Genomic DNA, 24165 nt, shown 5'->3' with positions numbered 1-24165 from the left:
CTTTGCGGCCAGTTTTATGAAAAGCAGTCAAACTGATTTTACATACTAAGAAATAAATACTGTTGGCAGGCGAGGGTTGCAGACGAGTTGCAGGTCTGCACTCAAAGCTTTTTTACTGCCGATCCCGGGGGTCACGTCGTGCTGGGAGTTCCCCCTCGTGGGTACTGAACCAGCCTTTACTATCCAAGTAGCACTTGAACAAGATGTGTCTGCGGAAAGCACAGTTCACATACTTTTGTTTGTCCTTGTGGCTGCATTTTTTCATCTCAGCGAAAAGGGTCTTCTGGAGAAAATCTATTTCCCCTGTGGCTGATATCGACTTGCTGGAAAATCAATGAGGCCTTGGCCAGTCAGGTGAGCTCCACAGCAAAACCGAAATATAATGTGGATTTGTTTCACATCTGCTCCATCAGCTTTTTATGAAACCCTGTCAATAAGACAAGAAGAAAATACTTTGTTCGTTCTTGAATCAAGAAATACTTTATTCATCATGTAAACCTTCAGTTTATTCACATCCCATCAGTAAAGTCTGTTCAGTGACTCTTGTTCAATGATTTCATGAACACATTCACTTCATCCTCACAATCTATTTGTTTGACCCGAATCTCAGTTCTGTAAAAGAGAAGAATGCATGATTTACTTATTGATTATGATTATAATAATTAGTTATATAACACATCATAGTACCTGATTTGTATAACGATTAAGAAAACAACAAGAACAACATTTAATCTGTTATAGAAAATAAACATAATTTCACTTAAAGAAATATTTACAAAGAGTGCTGAGAACTAAATCTCTTTGATAAAGAAGCTCTGGTGATTTCTCTCTTTAAGAGCCATGCAGTGGAAGAGAAACGACAACTAACAAATACATCAATACATTTATATTTATCAAACATTTAAACCTCAGAGCAGTTTACATTTTCATGAAGAGAAATATCAGTTCAGGTCAACAGAGATCATCATGAGCAGTGACAGCCTCCATGGCTGAACAGACACAGGAAGGAGCTCCACCTAAAGACACTCAAACATTTACACTAATGAGAAGACGTCAAAGACCGCCCTCAATGTTTGATTGACAGGTGAAGAAAAATCAGCAATGAAGCGACAATGATGGAGACAAAATGAGTTTCAGGATTAAAACACAAAAATGAATTTGCTGTTCCTTAAATCACTTTTGTCTATTTTAGTTTACAGAACTCAGCAGTGTCTCCAAAATAATGACTCATAAGTCCAGCATAGAGAGGCTGAGTGAATGTGGTCTGGACTCTGTGGAGGAGAGTCATGGTTTCAGAGACGCTGTAGAAAGACAGAACACCTGCTCTGTGATCCAGGTACACTCCTACTCTGGAGGACTGAGGACCAGAGACGGGAGTTTGGATCTTGTTGTACAAAAATATAAAACTGTTTTTGTTACAACGTAACGCCCAAGACTTGTCATTTGTTCCAAATCTACATTCATTCCTGCTCCCTGTTCTGCTGGTATTCTTGTATGCGACTGCTACATCAACTCCTCTTCCTCTCCACTCCACCTCCCAGTAACAACGTCCAGTCAGACTCTCTCTACTCAGGACCTGTTCACATGTAGTGAATCTGTCTGGGTGACTAGAATAAGACTGTTTTGTCATGAATGTTGCTTTTCTGTTCCCCTCAGATAATAACAGCCATGTGTTTGCTGTGTTTGGATCCAGTGTGATTTCACTTGAATATCTTAAGAACTCAGCCCTGGTCTTGGGCTCTGCTTGTGAATGTGACAGTAAAACGTCCACTTCAGTCACTGCCAGTGAGACGTTTGTCCACTTGTCTCTCAGAACGTCCTGTAGTTTATCTCTGACTTCTGACACAGCCGCCGTCACGTCCTCAAAGTAGCTCAGAGGACGGATGTGGATGGCGGACGAGTCTGTAGCTTCTCTGAGTGGTGGCAGTGAGGGGTAGTTGTGTAGAAACTGGTTGTGATCCTCTGTGTGTGAGAGCAGCTTCAGCTCAGCGTCTCTCCTCTTCAGCTCAGAGATCTCCTGCTCCAGATTCTCCTGAAGCTCTTTGACTCGACTCACTTCACTTTTCTGCTGGGATCTGACCTGCTGCTTCACATCGGAGCTTCTTTTCTCCATGAGACGGATCAGCTCGGTGAAGATCTTCTCGCTGTCCTTCACCGCTTCGTCGGCGGAGCGATTGACGGCCTCCACCTCCTGCTGAAGCAGCTTCACGTCTTTCTCTCTGTCCTGGATTCTCTGCTGGATGTTTAGTCGACTCACCTCCAGCTCTCTCTGCCTCTCAGTCCTTTCTGCTGCAGCTGTGACTGTGTCGTGGCCTTTGTGTTCATCCACAGAGCAGAGGTAACAGATACACTGCTGATCAGTACGGCAGAACATCTTCATCACCTCATCGTGACGAGAGCAGATGTTCTCCTGGAGCTTCTTGGAGGGGTCCACCAGCTTGTGTTTCTCATAGGCAGGGGATTCAGAATGAGGCTGGAGGTGTTTCTCACAGAAAGAGACCAGACAGACCAGACAGGACTTGATGGCTTTCCGTTTCCTCCCAGTGCAGACATCACAGGACACATCTTCAGGTCCAGCATAGCAGTGATCAGCAGGAGCAGCTTGGAGTCCAGTCTTCTTCAGCTCCTCCACTAAAACTGCTAACATGGTGTTTTTCAGCAGGAGAGGCCTCGGTGTGAAGGTCTGCCTGCACTGAGGGCAGCTGTGGAGTTTCTTCCCATCCTCTACATCCCAGTGTGTTTTAATACAGTTCATGCAGTAGCTGTGTCCACAGGGAATAGTCACCGGATCCTTCAGTAGATCCAGACAGATGGAACAAGAGAAGGCTTCCCGATCCAGCTGAACTCCTTTCTGCGCCATTTCACCTCTCAGTGACGACGACTGTCTGAGTTTCGTTTCACTAGAAGCGACTCTGCTTTGACTTCAGATCTGAACAACATGTGTTTGTTCAGTGAATGGAGGCTGTCAGCTCTGTCGCTGCACCACCATGTTGGTTACACCCATCTTTAAAACTGTAGATCTGAAGGGGAGGGAACAAGGAAACATGTGGGCTGTGTTTGAGAGCAGGAGGAAGAAGGAGGGCTGATCAAGCTGTGCTTCATTCCAGGAAGAGGAGCAGCGCTGTGAATGTGAACTTTGCTTCCTCATTCACAAGCAGAGTCTCGGTTAAAACCTGCTCCACTTTAGAAAACGTTTCATTTCTGTCGTTGTTAAATATTTCTTGTCTCCTCAGAGGAAGAGTTATAGACAAACATGAAGCCATCAAAGGACTAATTCTGTTCAGTGTTCTTTTACTGCTTAAAAACAGCTGACAAAAGAGTGATCAAATGAAACTAATATGAAACATTTAAATTGTCGTACAATACCTTTCTCTCATATATACCTGCATGCCACTTAGCTAATGCTATTGCACCTTAGGTGTGAATACCTCTATGTAACATGTATAATAGCAGGTGATTGAGGACATTGCACTTCATGTGTCATAAGAACTCATTCATTTGTAACTGCATAAATCCTACATTAATATGTAAACATACAGATTGAGTGATTGTAATTCAGCGAGGGTTTATTGTAAATCAGGGCTCATCATATTAAATTCATTATCTTGATAGAAAACCTCCAACAAGTTCATAGTTTACTTATTATTAAAAGCACGTTTATACGTAAATAAAGTGATGGAGACCTGACAAGTTGTTCTTCATATTTATTTACATTCTTACAAAAGAACAAATAAACCAGTTGATTTCAGGGGAGCAGGTGGCGATTGTGTGACTGTGATGTTTTAGGGACTTCTAGTTCGACCAGTACACTTCATCAAAGGATCCTGTTCCCTGGAGCTGCAGAGTGAGGGGGGTCTTCACCAGACGGGGCTGGATTACCACGATGGCCCTGAACTCTCTGTCCTCACTAGAACACACAATCGTAGCAAAATGCTAACGTTAGATAAGCTTCTCTTAAACCCCGTGTAGACATTGTGATGGCGGTCTGTGGTTTGTTACCTGGGAGTGAAGCTGATCTGGAGAGACTGGCTGCCGCTGGTGACGTGGAGCTCCTTCGACCTGGGAGACCAAAAGTCTGGTGTCACTCTGAACACACGGGAGCCTCCTTCATCTGACTCTACAAACACACACACACACACACAGACAGATACCATTTACTCAGATACCAGCTATATATCATAATTGCCATTCCAAAGCACTGTATGTGTAGAAAAAAAAAAAGCATAATTCCAGTCAGTTTAGTCAAGTTGTGCATGAACTGAAGACCCCAACAAATCCCAGAGCTAACGTAAGAGCGACGATACAGACAACAACACAGAAGACAGTTCAGTCGACACCTGTAACTGATTTCCAGTCAGTGTGGGCTCCGTGTCTGTAGAGGATGACTTCTATTATCTGCGTCTGCCCCACGTAGCAGAACCCAAAGTCGACGCTGTCACTGGACAGACGCATTGTAACGAGCTCCAGATGGGCACAGAGAGGCACTGTCTGCACAGAGCAGAGAAGAAAGTCACTTTGTGAGGTCAATTACCTATAAACATGCATAACGACTTCTGTTATATCAGTTTGTTTCTCCTCTTTGACGCATTTCTACCGTTGAGCTTCACGACAGTGTCTGACCTGCAGGCTGTTGTTGCTGTAGTGAATCAGGAGGTTTTGCTGGAAACACAGCTTCCTTTCCTCTCTTGCACGATGGATCAGCGTCACCCCAGGAGGGACTTCCTCGCCTGCCTGGTCTGCATGATCCAGAAGGGACAGGGAGCAGTGGAAGGCCACCTTCACCTGGTATTCACAGCAAAAGAGTACAACTAACTGATAAGAATGACAAGATAACGGAACATTTTGTATTATCCAGAACATGACCGACTCTCCTCTTCTCACCTGCATGCTTTGTTGTGGGTGCAGCACCAGAGACTGGCTGTCACCAGTAGGTGGGTTACTGGAGGTGCTGGTCCGGACTCGAAGCTGCTGCTTAAGCACTCTAAAGGGAGGCTGAGTCCCCAGTCGGAAGTGTAGAGGCATTTCTGAGTTGTTTCTCAGCTGAAAGGCCCGTTCGGTGTCAAATTCACGAACTACCACCTACGGAGCAAAACAACCAGAAAAGCGACCGCTGAGCATGACTGCTCTGAAATACTGAACACCGGTGGGTCAATACATCATGCATGCACTTCAGTGTGTCAGAGCACTTTTGATGAGTGTTGTTGATTTCTCAGACAGACCTTCTCGGATGTTGTCTTCAGTAAATCACCGGCTGAGGCATGAAACTCCAGCACCCCCCCGTCCTCCTCTATCTGCACCATCAGCCTGCAGCAACATGGAGCCAAAGGGGAAGATATGAAATGTAATCAGACCACCTCTTGTCTGACCTCAGCTCATTTGCATTCAGGAAACATAGACAGAGTTTGGATTCATTCGGGATTTTGGGGACTTGGTATGACTGTAATTGCTTACACTGCAGGCTTAACGACTGCAAGCAGATCCATTCTGACAGGCTCCAAATCCAAACCCTGAGCTCTTCCAACTTTACCCGGGACACAGGCAGCCATCTGTAAACACAACACAATAACAAGGGACTTTAGCTTGCGCCAGAGTCATCTCCTGTGTGCCTTTTCCAGGATTTACAATTGAAAGACGCTGTTTGGCGCGTTGCGCCCGTCACCTCGGAGTCTAGACTCATGAAGCCCAGAGCCAGGCCCACACATCTGGACTCACAACCTGACCCGGAAAGAGTCAAAGGAGTGAAAGACGCATGGATGGTGCTGCTGCTCTTTGCTCGAATCACCTTGAGATAATCAGCAGAAAAAGATAATACGTCGTTATTCATGTCGCTAAAAGCAGAGTGGTAAAATGGATGTGGAGCTAAAGTCTTATCAACGTACTATTTGCTGGGGTGTGATGCAGTATGGGTAATCCGAGAGGTTGCCCACATGAGGTCTGATGTGAACAGAGAAGAGTTTTTTCTTTGCAGGAGAGGGATCGAGACATGTTTCCTCTTCCTCGCAGTCATCCTCGGATACACATGCCTCCCCTTCCCCGCTCTGAAATCAATAGGATGAAGCCGCTTTGAGCCAATGAAATGTGGATTCACTCACTGGCAACGTAGCCACAATAATTTCCCAGAGGCATCGTCATAAAAGTCATTAAAGTTTATGTTCACGTATCCGTGTTGCGACGTAAAATGGACTCACGGTCATGCTACGGAGGGAGGAACTCGTCCCCTCAGAACCTCGGGTCGTATTTCTTTCCCAGGCTGTTTGAACGTTCCCACCAGAAATCCCTAATGCTCCACTTAACGCCTCGTTGCCGTCAGCATCTTTAACTGGAAAGGCGTCTCCATACGCCACCACAACATCCACCAGTTTATGGTCATTCTGATCTATGTTGTATGTTTCCCAGTCCATGCGAATATCTGGTGGCAAAGATTTAAATGAGATAACTTTATTGAAGTAGTCAGTCAGAGTCAGAGAGGTCACAGGAGACTACACATAAAAAAAGACATGCTGCTATAGCAGGAGTCAGACTAACACACAAACAAACCAAGTGGAGACATTGGTGTAGCTCAGGAACGCTTTACAGTTGTTGGCTCTGAAGAAAACATGTGGAGCATTATGGGTATTCGTAACCAGCCACTCTCCACACTTTCCCTTACCAAACATGGTGGGATTGTTGATGCGAAAACAACGCGACACCGTGTCCCCTCCAGATACACGAGTGCCAAACCTGATGGTGCAAGCAGGAATGTCAAACTGATATAGATGTAATGCCATCATGAGTGTGTTTTAATGGGAGAGAAGGACAGGACAGGAGAACAGACTGTGTTATTGGTCCCTGGTTCTGGTTGTCTGGGCGTGGGCCCATCATTTGGAAGTAGAGTGGGCAGCCAGTCACCGTCATCTGCACGGGAATGAGCGTGGGCTCGAGGTCCCCCACCTACGGGGGGGGGGGGGGATTAGATTTCAACATTATTCATCAGTCTGCAACAAAATCAACAGGTCTCTTTGAAAAATCTTACTCTTACAGTAAAAAGTAAGTTCTAATCCTTAAATATCTGTTACACCCCATTGCATGGCATCGTACTTTGCATATGAGGTGATCTCTGTATTCGCCCCACATGTCCGTGTAGGCAGTGACGTCCACAGTCTGCGTCTCAAAAGGTCCCAGCGTCCCAGAGTCTGGCAGGACAAAGAAAGCTGCTCCTTTCCCATGAGCCAGCAGGCTGCTCACACACTCTGCCGAGAGATACGGGAAGTTGGAGTGTGCGCTCAATCTGCTTGATTTGAAAAGTGTGTGTGCTGTGCGCACGAATGAAAAGTTAAGCTCACCCTTGAGGGCTTTTTCTTCTGCTTTCTGAGCTTGAACAGAGTGAAGCGGCTTCTTGACATATGTCAATCTGCGATTAAAATGCAGCGCGCGTCACATCTGCAGTATGTAAATAAAAATATACATTCATTCAATGTTAAACACAGCTTATACGCGGATATGTGAGTTCTAGTACAAGAAGGTCAAAAACGCCAGGTGGGGCACTCCCGCACTCGCCTGAACAACGTGGAAATTACTAGAACTCTGAAGGATAGCTTTTGCCCCAGTTAAATGTCACATAGTCTTACAGAGAACCAGTCTCAACTGCCTGCTCCATCTTAGAGATAGAAAGAGGCGCCCTTGCATATCTAGCGCCTAGCTTATCTAGTTGGCCGAACATAACAATATGCTGCTGAATCAACATCTCACACTGACGTTCCAGAGAAGGCGGATCCCGGACGTGAGCCAGTGTGGGCGGAGATGCTCAGTGCTCCATCAGGCTATTTGAATGCTAAAAACAAATCCGCCTCCTACTATTGCTTTGACCAATAGGCTCCAAAAGGAGGACCTAATATATGAACGCATGCGCACTCTGTTTAAGCGCCTTTTAGCTTTTCATTCACTCCTACAGAGTGAACTTTTTAGGTCCGTGCACGTTTAACTGCTGGACATAATACTTCTGTCACAAATAAACCTTATTGCTTGAATTGAGCTAAACGCCTCGACCTAAGTCTGTTCACCTGAGTTTTCTCCTCAACATGAGATTTATTCTCAACATGGTAGCAGCGATGGTTCTTAACGATCAGTAGGAGAGACATCTCGTGACGGACTTTTTCTTCTGTCAACAGACAAAACAACAGGTGTTTTCCCGAGAGGCTGGGGATTCCGGCTGACAATCGGAGCCATTCTTATCATCTCGGGAAACTGATCAAAGCAGCTGCAATCAAAAGGTAAGAGCAGAGCCTATTTAAATGAAATCTGCAGAATTGTATGTAGGAAAAACCAAATTGAATTGATCAGGAGTACCGGGGGTGAGTAAAGAATTGCGTTGACTAAATTTTTAAAGATAAATTGACGAAGCATTGTGACAGGATTGTTATGACAGCAGTGGGGTTTTTTTAGCATAGAATGTACATGTGTGTGAGTGGATCTAACAGAAATTAAGGATTGTAAGTTCTATAAACTGGCATCGTGTTCACCGTGTAAGTTTTGATAACTGTTCGGAGGTTACACAGCCGTGGCGAAAGCTTCGGTTCGCTGACCAATGACGGTCTGAAAGACTGAATTCCGGGCCACACTGTTGATTTATGCGAAGTTGCAAGCTGAGATTTGGATCAAGTATATAGAAATGTTGTTGGAATACGCTGATGTGACTGTAGTGTGTCTGGAGACTGCAAAACGCCATTTCCTAAAGGGGACCACATTCATGCAATGTTGTACACTGTAAAACGAAGATCCATCCAGAGAATTTTAATTGAGAAAAATAAATTGATGAGGTCAAATTGAGGTAATTGATGAGGTTTGTGTACCAGTATTGCAGAAGTGGCAGTGTATGGGTTTGCATGCAGCATAGATGATCTCAGGGAGACATCGATTCAATTGTAGCACAAGAATTCGCCATTTCCTTAGGGACCGTGCTCGCACAAGGCGTACACTGTAAACAATAAGATCAATAGATCTTTCCTGACGAGGTCTGTGTGCGATTATTTGTGGAATCACGGCAGTGTATGGTCGATTGAGTGTTGAGTAATGCCTATTAGGTATCCATTTCCTTCGGGACCGTGCTCGTGAAAACGCTATAAGAGCAGATCTATATGTGATTTGTGCGTATTTCAGCGACGGCAGTGTATGGTGTCAATCTGGTATGGATGTGAGTGACTGTGTGAAGCGTACAGGTGTTAGAGAGTACATGTGTAGTTGTAAAGTTGTAGTGTTTTTCACCAGGTTGGTGTGCTTTTCAGAGATTGACGGTCAGTGGAGCAGAGCACACGCATAAGACACAAGCTTTGCACTCAAACACAGAACCACAAACACTAGAATAGAAGAGGAAAGCTGAGGGTTAATATATGTGTGAGTTTTACTGGTAGAGTTACAAAGAATACAGATTTATTGGAAATTGTGTTCCATAAGAACCGTGAACAGAGTTAGGAGCGAAGACACAGCAGGCAAAGGCACAGAGGCAAGGGAGTGAACATCTTAGATAAGAAAGACAGCTGCAGCCAAAGCAGGGAGAGATAACAACTAGGACAGAGGGCACAAGAACATTTGACAGGAGCTTTGGCTCCCTCTGGTGGTACTTCAGGAACTGCACAAGAACATTTGACAGGAGCTTTGGCTCCCTCTGTGGGTGCTTCAGGAACTGCAAGAAGAACATTCGACAGGAGCTTTGGCTCCATCTGGTGGACATTCGGGAGTACTGCATCCAAACATTTTATATTGAAAAATTTGAAATTTGAAATTTGAAATTTGAAATTTGAAATTTGAAATTTGAAATTTGAAATTTGAAATTTGAAAAAAAAAAAAAAAAAAAAGGAATTTTGAAAAAAAAAAAAGAAGATTGGAATTGATTTAAAAAAAAAAAAAAAAAAACTTGAACTGAAAAAAGAAAAGAAGAACACAAGAAGACATGGCTGGAGCTGTGGCTCCATCTGGTGGCTACTCAGAAGTACTGCGTGCAAAACTGAAAAAAGCTGTAACAGCCACAGGAGGCAAGGCTGCATGGAAAAGAGACAAGACACATTGGGAAAACTGCATGAAACGATGGCAAGAGGAGGGATGGTGGAAGGCGGCCAGTCCACTACCTCCATCGATCAACGACCTCCTGCTCGTTACCAACGATTTGACAAAACGAGTGGCCTACGCACAGACTGCAGAGAGAAATCAAACGACAAATCAAACCAAGCGATGGGGGTTCGCTAACCCACTGAAGCAAGCCCGCAAAGACAGAGAAGAGGAACAGCGAGTGGCAATGATGGCACTAGGAACGGCCATGACGGATCGGATACAGGTGGACATGCCGACCGGAAAAGAACAAACCAGGCCCCATCAGGCACTCGACATCACCCCCCTCGACATCACCCCTACCACTCAAGCCCCGGTAGGTCTGGAAAAGACTGCACAGGAACCGGGCCAGGCATCTCTGGCCTCGGCCCCTCCCCCGCCCTCAACTGGCCTGTCTCCAGCACTTCCTCTGGTTCCTCCCCCCAGTATCACCTTCGGTCCCATGGCCCGCCCCCCAAAGCCAGAAAAAGAGGAGCACCTGGAAAAAGGGGAGCATCCTATTTCTGCTACAACTGTGGGAAACCGGGACACTTCGCAAGAGACTGCATGTCAGCACTGCAGCAAGCACAGAGAGGAAGAGGACAATACTCCAGAGGAGGAGGCGGACATGGCTATGACGGACAAAGACCACAGCAAGGGGCCCATCAGGCTCCTTGGGACGAGGGACATGGTCCCCAAGGCGGGGCTCATGCCACACAGGCAAGTAGCCAACAACAATGGCCCGGAGGTTACAACAGTCCTCCCTATTGACACGCCCCTCAAGCACTGGCGTCACACACTCTACATTTCGGCCTCACCAGCAAACCCTTAATCAGGTGCTCAGTAAATGGACAGGATCACACCTTCCTCGTCGATACTGGAGCCACCTGTTCGAGTGTGATGACTACGCAACCGTTGTCGGACCGGTTTGTGTCAGTGGTGGGAGTCTCTGGTACTCCAGTTCGACAATGTTACACCACCCCTCTCCCCATCACATTTCAAGATGCAACCTTCATGCACAGCTTTCTCTCTGCTCCAAACTGCCCTGTCAACCTGCTAGGACGCGATCTGATGACTCGCCTCAATCTGATCATCTGGATGAACCAAGACGGTGTCCATGTCTCGTCCAACCCACCAACTAGTACGTTGTCATGAAATCATTCAGCTTTTCCCATACAAAACTCCCCTGGACCACGCCCATTGCACTCTAAATGTCACACACGCACAGGGCCACCATCTTGCAACATCCCCAACCGCTCACTGTTGCCACTCTTCTCTCATTTCTGGGTTTAACAGGCTACTCACGAGCCCATATCCCAGACTACACCAACAACACCACCATTCTCAGAGAGATGTTGAAGGGAGTGGGCACCAGAAATCTTACTGCCACCCTCACATGGAGAAAAGAGGCTGAAGCAGCTTTCTCCCACTTGAAGCAAGCACTTGCACATGCCGCCGCACTCATTTCCCCAGACTACTCCCTACCGTTCCACCTTGATGTTTCCGAAAGAGACAGCCTACTCAATGCTGTACTCTTCCAGAAAAAGGGGGGTGAGAGACAGGTACTGATGTATCACACATCAAAACTTGACACTGTGGAAAATCTCATATTGTCATGGGCCATCCACTGGAAGCCAACATCCGCCCTGAGCTCACAATCGAGCACATCAAAGAACATCAAAAGAAAGCAGGACCTTAGGAATGGTCCGAATGGACACGAAAAGGAGCCTCAAAAGACAAAGAAGGTCTGTGGAGAGCCCACGACGGCAGAGTGGTTGCCTCAGCAGAACTGTGTGCAGCACTCCTACCAGGGGCCCACGGACCTACACACGAGGGAAAGAAACGGACATTGGACAATTTAAAACAACTATGGTGGCATCCGCACATGGAAGCGATATCTTTCCTCTTCTGCGATGAATGTCAAATTTGTGGAAATCACAACCCAAGAAAACCATTCAAGACACCGATGGGATCTTATCCCGTGCCCTCTGCCTGTTTCCAAGACATCAGCATAGATTATACAGATATGGGACTAGAGAACAGAGTGCAGGGAAAGAGGTACATCTTGGTGATGGTAGACAGATTTTCAAGATGGGTGGAAGCAATTCCCACCAAGAGAGAAGACGCGCAGACAGTTGTAAGGTGGCTGCAGACAGAACTGATTCCCCGTTACGGAGTGCCGAGATGCATCCGCTCTGATAACGGATCACACTTTAGCAACACCATGCTCGCACAGGTAGAGCAATTTCTGGGAATCACACACCGATTCGGGTCAGTCTATCACCCGCAATCTCAGGGCCTGGTGGAACGAGCGAATCAGACCCTTAAGGCCAAAATTGCCAAAGTTTGCGCGGGCTCCAAATTAACATGGGTTGAGGCCCTGCCCCTGGCCCTTATGGCCATGAGGTCCGGAAAAGGGGGAGAAACACATCTCTCCCCACACGAGATCATGACTGGCCGGCCGATGCCAGGTCCACCCAGAGATGGAGGTCATATGCCACCTCTGGATGTACAGCAGATTGAAATGTCTGACTATATGAGTGCCCTAACTTCCCTTGCTGAAGCTCTCTCCAAGCAGATCGAGAGGACTCGAGCAGTACCTGAAGCAGCGGCAGCTGGAAAGCAGATACAAGTAGGTGATTGGGTCAGGGTCAAGGTTCACAAGCGCAAGTGGACTGACCCCAGGTGGACTGGGCCGTACGAGGTGAAGGAGGTTACTTCACACTCGGTTCAGGTCAAGGGCAAATCAGGCGTCCCTTGGCACCACCTGACACATTGTGTCCCAGCACCGGTACCAACCAGAACACTAGGAGAAATTCGCACTAATTTGGAAAATGCATCAGGAACTTAGATTATGCAATCTTATGCAAACCCCGCCGACCGAGGTCGGCAGCGCTTCACCTGGGAAGGGTGGGATGTGGGAAGAAAACTATAATGGGGGTGGGAATGGGCATACTAGGTGCCTTACTGATCTGGGGATTAGAAACCAAGTATCAGACACACCAGCACCCATCTCATTCAACTGCCCCTCTTCCCTCTCCATCCCCGAATCAGACACACACCCGAACTAGACATAGCACCCCACCAGTTTCCGATCCAGACGATTCAGATGATAGGGACCTAAACATAGAGTTACAGCCATTGAATGAGTAGTTCCAAAACATAGAAGTTCACACCTAGCAGGTGTGAAAAGGGGGATTTGTAAATAAAAATATACATTCATTCAATGTTAAACACAGCTTATACGCGGATATGTGAGTTCTAGTACAAGAAGGTCAAAAACGCCAGGTGGGGCACTCCCGCACTCGCCTGAACAACGTGGAAATTACTAGAACTCTGAAGGATAGCTTTTGCCCCAGTTAAATGTCACATAGTCTTACAGAGAACCAGTCTCAACTGCCTGCTCCATCTTAGAGATAGAAAGAGGCGCCCTTGCATATCTAGCGCCTAGCTTATCTAGTTGGCCGAACATAACAATATGCTGCTGAATCAACATCTCACACTGACGTTCCAGAGAAGGCGGATCCCGGACGTGAGCCAGTGTGGGCGGAGATGCTCAGTGCTCCATCAGGCTATTTGAATGCTAAAAACAAATCCGCCTCCTACTATTGCTTTGACCAATAGGCTCCAAAAGGAGGACCTAATATATGAACGCATGCGCACTCTGTTTAAGCGCCTTTTAGCTTTTCATTCACTCCTACAGAGTGAACTTTTTAGGTCCGTGCACGTTTAACTGCTGGACATAATACTTCTGTCACAAATAAACCTTATTGCTTGAATTGAGCTAAACGCCTCGACCTAAGTCTGTTCACCTGAGTTTTCTCCTCAACATGAGATTTATTCTCAACAAGTACAGCAAAGTCATTCTGTGATCCATTATTCAGGTTGGTGAGCTAGCTCCCCTTACCTTCTCTCTGACTGCTTCTTTGGCTTTGAGGCATGGCAGGTGAAATAATCCGCCTCTATGATAAAAGGGGCAGGGATGGCAGTTTGATTGGTTATCAATAACTGCTTCGTAACGGCTCTGCTCAAAACGACGTCATCACGGAAGTCAAGCAACAGTGCCGAGGGGCTCTCGTCATCTGGAGGAGAGCTAAAGGCAAAGAAAAGCGAGCGTGACTTAACAAACACTTATGCGATGGCGTTAGTGAAGCTGCCATGGTGGTTAGATAATAGACTTTAAGCCAAGGTTACTACCAGACACTGGGCAGTGAGTAGGACACACTGAGTTTCTTGGTTTTGGAAGCCATGATGCCAACAACAAGAGGAGAGCTCATCCCCTGGACCTCACAGAGAGCAGCTACCTCAGTGAGATCCAGCTGGACAAAGAGACAAATATATGAAGGATAAGGATTTATATACCAGTTGTAACTGTACCGTGTCACTGGGGAATAGGTCACAGTAGAGGAGCTAATTACGCTCTAACTTTAGTTTCACTGGGACTTTAATATCTTTGGTACTTACAGCTGTGTGGGAGATGAAACGAACCGTGATCTCCAAACTGGCATTCGGTCCCAGAGTGCCAGAAGAGGGGTCAAAACTGGCTGTACACAGTTCAGCCTGTTTACCCTGGAGCGGAGCCTGGTGGGGGAAACGTAAAACTCAGATCACCGAGTATTAATTGTCATGAAAGACATCTTAATTTGACATATGAGAAATAAAAAAACCAAGATCATATGTATACCAACAGCCTTACATACGATACGGATGAAGCACCGCAATCATTCAAACGGACCAGGGGCGACTAACACGATGGCAGCATTCATTGCATCGTTCATTCTTCTCACAGTAAATGAAGTGGTGGTCAAATGAAGCGACGCCAGCGTACCATCCAGCCGAAGTGTGAAGGCAGCAGGGTCTGGTTGAAGAGAGTCACGGTTGCCTCGGCAGGAACTCCAATGTAGAGTTCAGAGAAGAGCAGCTGGCAGTTCAGCAGACACACCCGTGGAGACTGCACATGCGCTCGCACCGACAAGTGACTGCAACAAACACACACAGGTAGTGTTGCTTGTTATCAGCGGGACGGACCGCTGAGTGACATCATTATCTGCACGGACCTTCCTTTCATTCAGTACAGCGGTTATTTTATCTCAGCTGAGCATCATTACCATCCCGTTCCATTCTCCACTGTCAACTCCAGCTCTGTTTCATATCGCTGGCAGAAATGGGGACTAAATAGCACATCTACACTGCAAGAGGCCAAGGGGGGCAGCACACCTCTGCGTGGGTCCATCGAGATCTAAGCAACACAGATTCATATCGATTTAATGTTGTTTTTATCAGAAATGTTTTGCTGTGTTATTGTCCAGTGTGCAGCACCTGTGTGTCCTGGCGGTCCTGCTGACTGTTGGGCCTCTCCTCCAGTGTCCAGGAAGCCTCCAGATGGGTAATGTTAGTGAAGAGCAGAGTGGTCTGTGCCTGCTCCCCGAGCTTCATGAGCCCAAACTCCACACTGGGCACACCGAGGGTCACTATGGGACCCTGGCCGAAGTCAAACGATGCACATAAAGAGGTCACAGCTCAAAGATAAACTATACCCTCGGAATATCACAGCAACACATTAGCTTTGTGGAATAGAAAGATTTTAGCCATCTGACGGTGTTAAGATTCATTCTTACCTTAAAACAGACTTCCACGGCCAAAGTGACGGGCTCGTGGCGGTGCTCTATGTGGCAAACCAGACTGGTCACAACCTTCTCCGGTTTCCCTCCACTCAAAATCAGGTCGAAATCGAAACACTCGTTTTCCTCTTGACCCACAAAAGGACAGATCAATCAACACTGAACTAATACATCAACTACATGAAATGGTGTTCACAATTCATCATGTACAAGTGAACCTAGTTAAAAGGAGGATTATTTCTGTGTTATTCTCCATTGTACTGTGTGACACACCTATGCTACCAGCAGAGGGCGCTACTTCAATGATGTGGCTGCCGCTGCTCATTCTCTCCCATTGAAAAAAGATGCGGGTTTTGCTGTGGTTCCACATCTAAAAACACACAAGACACAGACACAACCATGGATAACTGTAATTGTGGTAGAAATCTAATATCTGTCATGTATAGGTAACATAAGGAAATGAATATAACCTTAAAATGCCTGCGGGTGTTCGAGCAAATAAAGATCTCTCCGGGGATAACGACAGCATAGGGCTCCAGTAGGACCTGGTACGGCTCTGTGGATCCCTTGAGCTCTATCTCCATGACTATGACATCGCCTACCTTGGACCCAGTGCGCACGGGCTGAAGGACACTAGATGTACACACACACACACACACACGATCCAATACTTTGTTCGATGAAGTGTGCTGAACTTGCCGTGTGATCTCAGTTCTTTGGATGTGTCGTGTTGGGGTGTTACTTTTACACACACTTCTACCACAGTGCATACAGAGTCACAGGAGCTTTACCCTTCGTCAGTGGGCTCTGGTGGCAGATGGGGAACATCCCTCAGGACTAAGTGACAGACACTGTGGCAATCCTTCAACTTAAGAAAACACAAACATCACATGAATTAAGTATCAGCGTGTAGCTTCCAAACAGGAGACTCATAATGTAAGACATACTGTGTTATAAAAATATTGTTTTCTGTTGTGTATTTGGAGTCCTTTGTACTTCTTTAGGGCAGAAGGTGAATAGAAACTCTTGATCCTGGCAGGGGGGTAGAACTCCAGTTCGGGGGCTGACATGGAAAGCATCGTCTGTGGCCTGGTGGAACTGGAGATGGGAGGGCTCTGGGGTTTCCCCTGGAAGGAATGGCTGCAGGTTTGGCTTCATGATCTGCCAGTGGAATGGCAGCTCCAAGTGGCTTCAGCCCCAGAGAGAGAGAGAGCGAGAGCGAGAGAGCGAGAGAGAGAGAGATTTAATGTGATATGTAATGATCCCCAAAGGGAAACTCTTCTTCTACTTGTGCCGCTGTGCAGGGTCAGCGACGGAGCTGCAGGCCTGGGTCTCGTAGTTAATCAGCACTTAAGTTTCTCACTCGAGGACACAATTACTCTGTTAAATCCTGCCAACACTAGGGGCTTGAATCCCAGTGCTCCAATTTAAGAGGTCTCCCTTCTTACTACGTTATCCTCTGGCCACAAAGAGCACACGTGTTGTTTGTACTTGTGAAGAGACATGACATCAACTGTTCTATTTCATGCTTCGTAGCGATGCTAAATGAGAGGGTGAGGCTTACACGTTGTTTCTAATGATGAGTTGTTTCTGCTGCACAGAGTGAGGGTTACACGGGCCGAAACGGACAAAGTGCTCTGCAGTGAGGTCACGCACCTCTCCCACCACAGGAGGCTCCTTCTTCCCAGATACAGATGCAAGCTCAAGTGCAATCAGCTGGCCCTCACCTGGGGAACTCACACATTATACAGACAATGGACAAATCGACTTGGACCTAACAATGGACAAATTCAAAGTCACGTTTTACTAGTTTTCTGATCACTGAAAAGATTCACCTTCAATGGAAATGTCTTTCACCTGGCAGTTGTCACACACAACAGTGAACACCTGACAGCTCCTCTCAGCAGTAGTGGGGAAGAACACCACCTGCAAACCCACACACACACACACACTATTATTTGAAGCACACTGAGAATTTATAGGACTGAATTTAAATTCAAACTAACTGTGTTCAGCTGCAGAGAAGTGAAACCTGCTGCTTCTAACCTGAGAGGCCTATGACGCATTGCATCTGCATTTTTTCCCATTTACCTCCATAACACACTCACCTCCACTACAGTGGCCTCTCCTGGCTGCAGCGCAAAAAGAGACGGGCTGACTGCAAAGGGTGGCTGCTCAGAAAAGTACGTTCTTGCCACAGACTATATAAAGAAAAAGAAAAAACCTTTTTATAAATGTCGGATGTAGAACAGTTCCTGTATCTTAGATAATGTGTCAGATTGATTTTCACCCTGAGGTTCGAGGCTGGCCACTGGTTCTTGGGGATGATGCAAAAGGTCCCGGCGCTGAAGCTTATATTTTTGCACAAGAACTCAACAAATTTCACCCCTCCGATCAGACAACAACCACAGTCCAGAACTCTTGGTACTGCACAATAATTAGGGGGAAATATCAACAGTGCACGACCGATTAAAGTACACTCATGAGCATTACAACAACAACGGTAGGTTGGTAGATTCTTATGAGACTCACGTGTGAGTATTGGAGGGGGTCTTCTGGCTGCGATGGGCACCCAAAATCGGTGTCCAGCAAGGGTCTCCACCGCTATGTAGTCCTCATAGTCCCCCAAGGAGTCTGGAGCGAAGCGCGACAAAATGGAACATGTGAAGGACTTTTCAGAGCGGTGGATTATCTCCTTTCAAGGAAAACACCATCTTAACTGACCACTGTGAGTCACAGAGGTCTGGAAGAGTGACAGCAGAGAAGAAAAGGAAGAGAACAAAATGTGAATTTATCAACAAATATGGGTCTGATTATGGGCCTCTCTACTTATCCAAATTAACATTTACTGAAGAAATACTTGCCATGAAATACATGAAGCAATTGCATGAAGTCCTATTCATTAAGTTTTCTGTCAGTAAACAGACTGCATGTTTGTGTTTTAATGGTGATTTAAACTACAAATGACCAACTTTAAAATCTGCACTTCTAGTTCATTGTATTGGCATTTAATTTGCCATAAACAGGAAATAACAGTCTAAAAGCAGTGATCTCACAAAACAAGTCGCGACATAATGTAGACTGGACTGTTTACCTTGTTACCAATGTGTCTCCATGTTGTAGTTGTGGCTGCAGGATGAATGAGGATGAACTAACTGGCGAGTGTAAATTATCACAGATTGAACGTCAGGAAGAGCGGAAAAATCCCAGCGAGATGCAGAGCAAATCTTCACCCCCAAAACAGTGGACTGATATCCGGAAACTGCGCTCAGTACTGAAGAATTACAAATACACGCTGTGTTCAGGCAGAAAGACCTCCTCTTCTCCCCGCGTGCATGATCCAGAGCTGTGTTTACAGAGAGGAATGCGCTGTAAATGGTTGATGTGTTCCAGAGGAAAGTTTTCTTTTTTTTTTCACCCTGCTCTTCGCTTGTCTCCACGCGCACTAGAGAGAGGAGCTGAGTTTTTTTTCCTCCTGGAGCTGCGCCTCTGATGTCAGCAACAACGTGAGCTCCAGGAAGTGGTGACGCTCTCCGGTGGTGCGTTTACGAGACAGCGGCGTCAAAGTGGAGGGCGCAGCGCCACCCCGTGGACACCTGGAGCAAGTACAGCGACTGCTGCAAATAGGCCGGTTTCATTTTTTATTCTGTACTAACACAAACACCACCGGAAAACCTCATACACTTAATCCCTAAGAATACATATACATATATGTAATTATAATTAGATATACTTATAGTAAAAATATAGAAAAAATGACCCAAATAACACAATACATATTTTTACCTTGAATAAATAATAATCCAAAATAAAGAATAATAAATGTGCAGTTACAGTATGTGTTTTCACAGTCTTGTCGAAAAGAGTGCAACGCAGTAACCATCATGCCAGAGCTATTGATGGCTTGAGGGCAGTTTGACAGTTAAAAGAGGATTTAAAAAAAGAAAAGTAAAGTGGCGACAGCACTTGCAGATGTCGACTGTCACCCGATGAGTTCACCTACAGTGTGTGTGTGGCAGCACTTTCTCAGGATTCGAGTGCTCCTCTGGGTCAGAGGAACAGTTTATTAAGTCGAAAAAACAAATAAAGACAAATGGTGCACTAATGACTCAATCCTCGTCCCCATTAACCAAAAGTTCCTTCCTTTATTGTGTCTGCAGGAGTTATTAGGAACTTGGATCTTGCCTGTTTATCTGTAAACATCTGTAAAATGTGGACACAACTGGGAGCCCGTGTGATTTATTTTTCTGACAGCGGGGACAGCATGTTGTGTTCAATCAGCAAGCACGTCAACACGAGCGGCAGACTGATGGCCAGTGTTAATGAAACAGACCATGCAGCAGTGTATTGTAACTCATCTCAGCCGTGTGTTGTGCTCTTGTCAGACAGAACCATGACATTTCAAGCTGGAAAAGAGACCAAAATCAAAATGTAAACCCGGGCAGTCTCCTCTTTTTGGCATTTTAGACCAGACAATCAGAACAACAAATGCTCCACTGACCTCGACCGCAGCATCGCTCTCTTCAGATTAGCTCTACACGGCACTGTTTTATTGTGATCCGACATGATCTGTAAGACTGCTTCAGTGCAATGAATATCAATTGGACATTTGCATCTCTCTTAGGACTTGTAGATTACTGTACCACTGAACTGTGCTAGATGAACACCACGGGCAGCTATTATAAACAATAACAGGTGTGTGTGTGTGTGTGTGTGTGTGTGTGTGTGTGTGTGTGTGTGTGTGTGTGTGTGTGTGTGTGTGTGTGTGTGTGCGTGCGTGTGTTTCTTGTGGCTTTTGGAGCATCACTTTGGAGAATTTTTCAGAGAGATTTGCAGGATGCCTTTGCGGCCAGTTTTATGAAAAGCAGTCAAACTGATTTTACATACTAAGAAATAAATACTGTTGGCAGGCGAGGGTTGCAGACGAGTTGCAGGTCTGCACTCAAAGCTTTTTTACTGCCGATCCCGGGGGTCACGTCGTGCTGGGAGTTCCCCCTCGTGGGTACTGAACCAGCCTTTACTATCCAAGTAGCACTTGAACAAGATGTGTCTGCGGAAAGCACAGTTCACATACTTTTGTTTGTCCTTGTGGCTGCATTTTTTCATCTCAGCGAAAAGGGTCTTCTGGAGAAAATCTATTTCCCCTGTGGCTGATATCGACTTGCTGGAAAATCAATGAGGCCTTGGCCAGTCAGGTGAGCTCCACAGCAAAACCGAAATATAATGTGGATTTGTTTCACATCTGCTCCATCAGCTTTTTATGAAACCCTGTCAATAAGACAAGAAGAAAATACTTTGTTCGTTCTTGAATCAAGAAATACTTTATTCATCATGTAAACCTTCAGTTTATTCACATCCCATCAGTAAAGTCTGTTCAGTGACTCTTGTTCAATGATTTCATGAACACATTCACTTCATCCTCACAATCTATTTGTTTGACCCGAATCTCAGTTCTGTAAAAGAGAAGAATGCATGATTTACTTATTGATTATGATTATAATAATTAGTGATATAACACATCATAGTACCTGATTTGTATAACGATTAAGAAAACAACAAGAACAACATTTAATCTGTTATAGAAAATAAACATAATTTCACTTAAAGAAATCTTTACAAAGAGTGCTGAGAACTAAATCTCTTTGATAAAGAAGCTCTGGTGATTTCTCTCTTTAAGAGCCATGCAGTGGAAGAGAAACGACAACTAACAAATACATCAATACATTTATATTTATCAAACATTTAAACCTCAGAGCAGTTTACATTTTCATGAAGAGAAATATCAGTTCAGGTCAACAGAGATCATCATGAGCAGTGACAGCCTCCATGGCTGAACAGACACAGGAAGGAGCTCCACCTAAAGACACTCAAACATTTACACTAATGAGAAGATGTCAAAGACCGCCCTCAATGTTTGATTGACAGGTGAAGAAAAATCAGCAATGAAGCGACAATGATGGAGACAAAATGAGTTTCAGGATTGAAACACAAAAATGAATTTGCTGTTCCTTAAATCACTTTTGTCTATTTTAGTTTACAGAACTCAGCAGTGTCTCCAAAATCATGACTCTGAAGTCCAGCATAGAGAGGCTGAGTGAATGTGGTCTGGACTCTGTGGAGGAGAGTCATGGTTTCAGAGACGCTGTAGAAAGACAGAACACCTGCTCTGTGATCCAGGTACACTCCTACTCTGGAGGACTGAGGACCAGAGACGGGAGTTTGGAACTTGTTGTACGAAAATATAAAACTGTTTTTGTTACAACGTAACGCCCAAGACTTGTCATTGAATCCAAATTGATTCCAGATCCCTGTTCTGATGATATTCTTGTATGCGACTGCTACATCAACTCCAATTCCTCTCCACTCCACCTCCCAGTAACAACGTCCAGTCAGACTCTCTCTACTCAGGACCTGTTGACATGCAGTGAATCTGTCTGGGTGACTAGAATAAGACTGTTGTTCTCTCATTAATGTTGCTTTTCTGTTCCCCTCAGATAATAACAGCAGTATGTTTGCTGTGTTTGGATCCAGTGTGATTTCACTTGAATATCTTAAGAACTCAGCTCTGGTCTTGGGCTCTGCTTGTGAAGGAGACAGTAAAACGTCCACTTCAGTCACTGCCAGTGAGACGTTTGTCCTCTTGTCTCTCAGAACGTCCTGTAGTTTATCTCTGACTTCTGACACAGCCGCCGTCACGTCCTCAAAGTAGCTCAGAGGACGGATGTGGATGGCGGACGAGTCTGTAGCTTCTCTGAGTGGTGGCAGTGAGGGGTAGTTGTGTAGAAACTGGTTGTGATCCTCTGTGTGTGAGAGCAGCTTCAGCTCAGCGTCTCTCCTCTTCAGCTCAGAGATCTCCTGCTCCAGCTTCTCCTGAAGCTCTTTCACTCGACTCACTTCACTTTTCTGCTGGGATCTGACCTGCTGCTTCACATCGGAGCTTCTTTTCTCCATGACACGGATCAGCTCGGTGAAGATCTTCTCGCTGTCCTTCACCGCTTCGTCGGCGGAGCGATTGACGGCCTCCACCTCCTGCTGAAGCAGCTTCACGTCTTTCTCTCTGTCCTGGATTCTCTGCTGGATGTTTAGTCGACTCACCTCCAGCTCTGTCTGCCTCTCAGTCCTTTCTGCTGCAGCTGTGACTGTGTCGTGGCCTTTGTGTTCATCCACAGAGCAGAGGTAACAGATACACTGCTGATCAGTACGGCAGAACATCTTCATCACCTCATCGTGACGAGAGCAGATGTTCTCCTGGAGCTTCTTGGAGGGGTCCACCAGCTTGTGTTTCTCATACGCAGGGGATTCATAATGAGGCTGGAGGTGTTTCTCACAGAAAGAGACCAGACAGACCAGACAGGACTTGAAGGCTTTCCGTTTCCTCCCAGTGCAGACATCACAGGACACATCTTCAGGTCCAGCATAGCAGTGATCAGCAGGAGCAGCTTGGAGTCCAGTCTTCTTCAGCTCCTCCACTAAAACTGCTAACATGGTGTTTTTCAGCAGGAGAGGCCTCGGTGTGAAGGTCTGCCTGCACTGAGGGCAGCTGTGGAGTTTCTTCACATCCTCTTCGTCCCAGAAGCTTTTAATACAGTTCATGCAGTAGCTGTGTCCACAGGAAGTAGTCACCGGATCCTTCAGTAGATCCAGACAGATGGAACAAGAGAAGGCTTCCCGATCCAGCTGAACTCCTTTCTGCGCCATTTCACCTCTCAGTGACGACGACTGTCTGAGTTTCGTTTCACTAGAAGCGACTCTGCTTTGACTTCAGATCTGAACAACATGTGTTTGTTCAGTGAATGGAGGCTGTCAGCTCTGTCGCTGCACCACCATGTTGGTTACACCCATCTTTAAAACTGTAGATCTGAAGGGGAGGGAACAAGGAAACATGTGGGCAGAGCGGAGGCGGCTGTATTTGAGAGCAGGAGGAAGAAGGAGGGCTGATCAAGCTGTGCTTCATTCCAGGAAGAGGAGCAGCGCTGTGAATGTGAACTTTGCTTCCTCATTTACAAGCAGAGTCTCGGTTAAAACCTGCTCCACTTTAGAAAACGTTTCATTTCTGTCGTTGTGAAATATTTCTTGTCTCCTCAGAGGAAGAGTTATAGACAAACATGAAGCCATCAAAGGACTAATTCTGTTCAGTGTTCTTTTACTGCTTAAAAACAGCTGACAAAAGAGTGATCAAATGAAACTAATATGAAACATTTAAATTGTCGTATATTACCTTTCTCTCATATATACTTGCATGCCACTTAGCTAATGCTATTGCACCTTAGGTGTGAATACCTCTATGTAACATGTATAATAGCAGGTGATTGAGGACATTGCACTTCATGTGTCATAAGAACTCATTCATTTGTAACTGCATAAATCCTACATTAATATGTAAACATACAGATTGAGTGATTGTAATTCAGCGAGGGTTTATTGTAAATCATATTAAATTCATTATCTTGATAGAAAACCTCCAACAAGTTCATAGTGTACTTAT

The 24165-nt window shown here is 45.6% G+C and overlaps 3 protein-coding genes across 3 annotated transcripts; all 3 read right to left on the bottom strand.

The window, feature by feature from the left end:
• Window positions 1-787: 787 nt before the first annotated feature.
• LOC306794038 (tripartite motif-containing protein 16-like) lies at window positions 788-2875 on the bottom strand. The gene has a single exon (XM_079291900.1). The coding sequence runs from the start codon at window positions 2858-2860 to the stop codon at window positions 1184-1186; it is 1677 nt and encodes a 558-aa protein (XP_079148026.1). The 5' UTR covers window positions 2861-2875; the 3' UTR covers window positions 788-1183.
• An 824-nt stretch (window positions 2876-3699) lies between these two features.
• LOC306794325 (deleted in lung and esophageal cancer protein 1-like) lies at window positions 3700-20786 on the bottom strand (the record flags this gene model as incomplete). Its single annotated transcript, XM_079292360.1, has 31 exons — window positions 3700-3907; window positions 4000-4117; window positions 4338-4488; window positions 4621-4782; window positions 4882-5079; window positions 5220-5304; window positions 5452-5546; window positions 5660-5782; window positions 5880-6038; window positions 6189-6409; window positions 6650-6720; window positions 6815-6930; window positions 7078-7229; window positions 7323-7390; window positions 13967-14152; window positions 14257-14378; window positions 14524-14640; window positions 14888-15038; window positions 15168-15298; window positions 15379-15540; window positions 15678-15808; window positions 15954-16050; window positions 16151-16313; window positions 16472-16548; window positions 16677-16869; window positions 17245-17407; window positions 17516-17606; window positions 17789-17881; window positions 17971-18107; window positions 18213-18314; window positions 20657-20786. The coding sequence occupies 31 exons, from the start codon at window positions 20784-20786 to the stop codon at window positions 3793-3795; spliced, it is 4080 nt and encodes a 1359-aa protein (XP_079148486.1). The 3' UTR covers window positions 3700-3792.
• Window positions 20787-21049: 263 nt separating this feature from the next.
• LOC306794039 (tripartite motif-containing protein 16-like) lies at window positions 21050-23393 on the bottom strand. Its single transcript, XM_079291901.1, has one exon. The coding sequence runs from the start codon at window positions 23376-23378 to the stop codon at window positions 21705-21707; it is 1674 nt and encodes a 557-aa protein (XP_079148027.1). The 5' UTR covers window positions 23379-23393; the 3' UTR covers window positions 21050-21704.
• Window positions 23394-24165: the final 772 nt, after the last annotated feature.

This window comes from Melanostigma gelatinosum, assembly GCF_949748355.1.
Source record: "Melanostigma gelatinosum genome assembly, chromosome: 20".
NCBI classification, from domain to species: Eukaryota; Metazoa; Chordata; class Actinopteri; order Perciformes; family Zoarcidae; genus Melanostigma; species Melanostigma gelatinosum.
Note: the sequence above shows the minus strand (reverse complement) of the source record. Positions and strands in the feature narration are given on the sequence as shown.

What these genes read in the sequence shown, in the direction of transcription:
- LOC306794038 (XM_079291900.1), bottom strand. Translation starts at nt 2,860, where the DNA reads ATGGCGCAGAAAGGAGTTCAGCTGGATCGGGAAGCCTTCTCTTGTTCC.
- LOC306794039 (XM_079291901.1), bottom strand. Translation starts at nt 23,378, where the DNA reads ATGGCGCAGAAAGGAGTTCAGCTGGATCGGGAAGCCTTCTCTTGTTCC.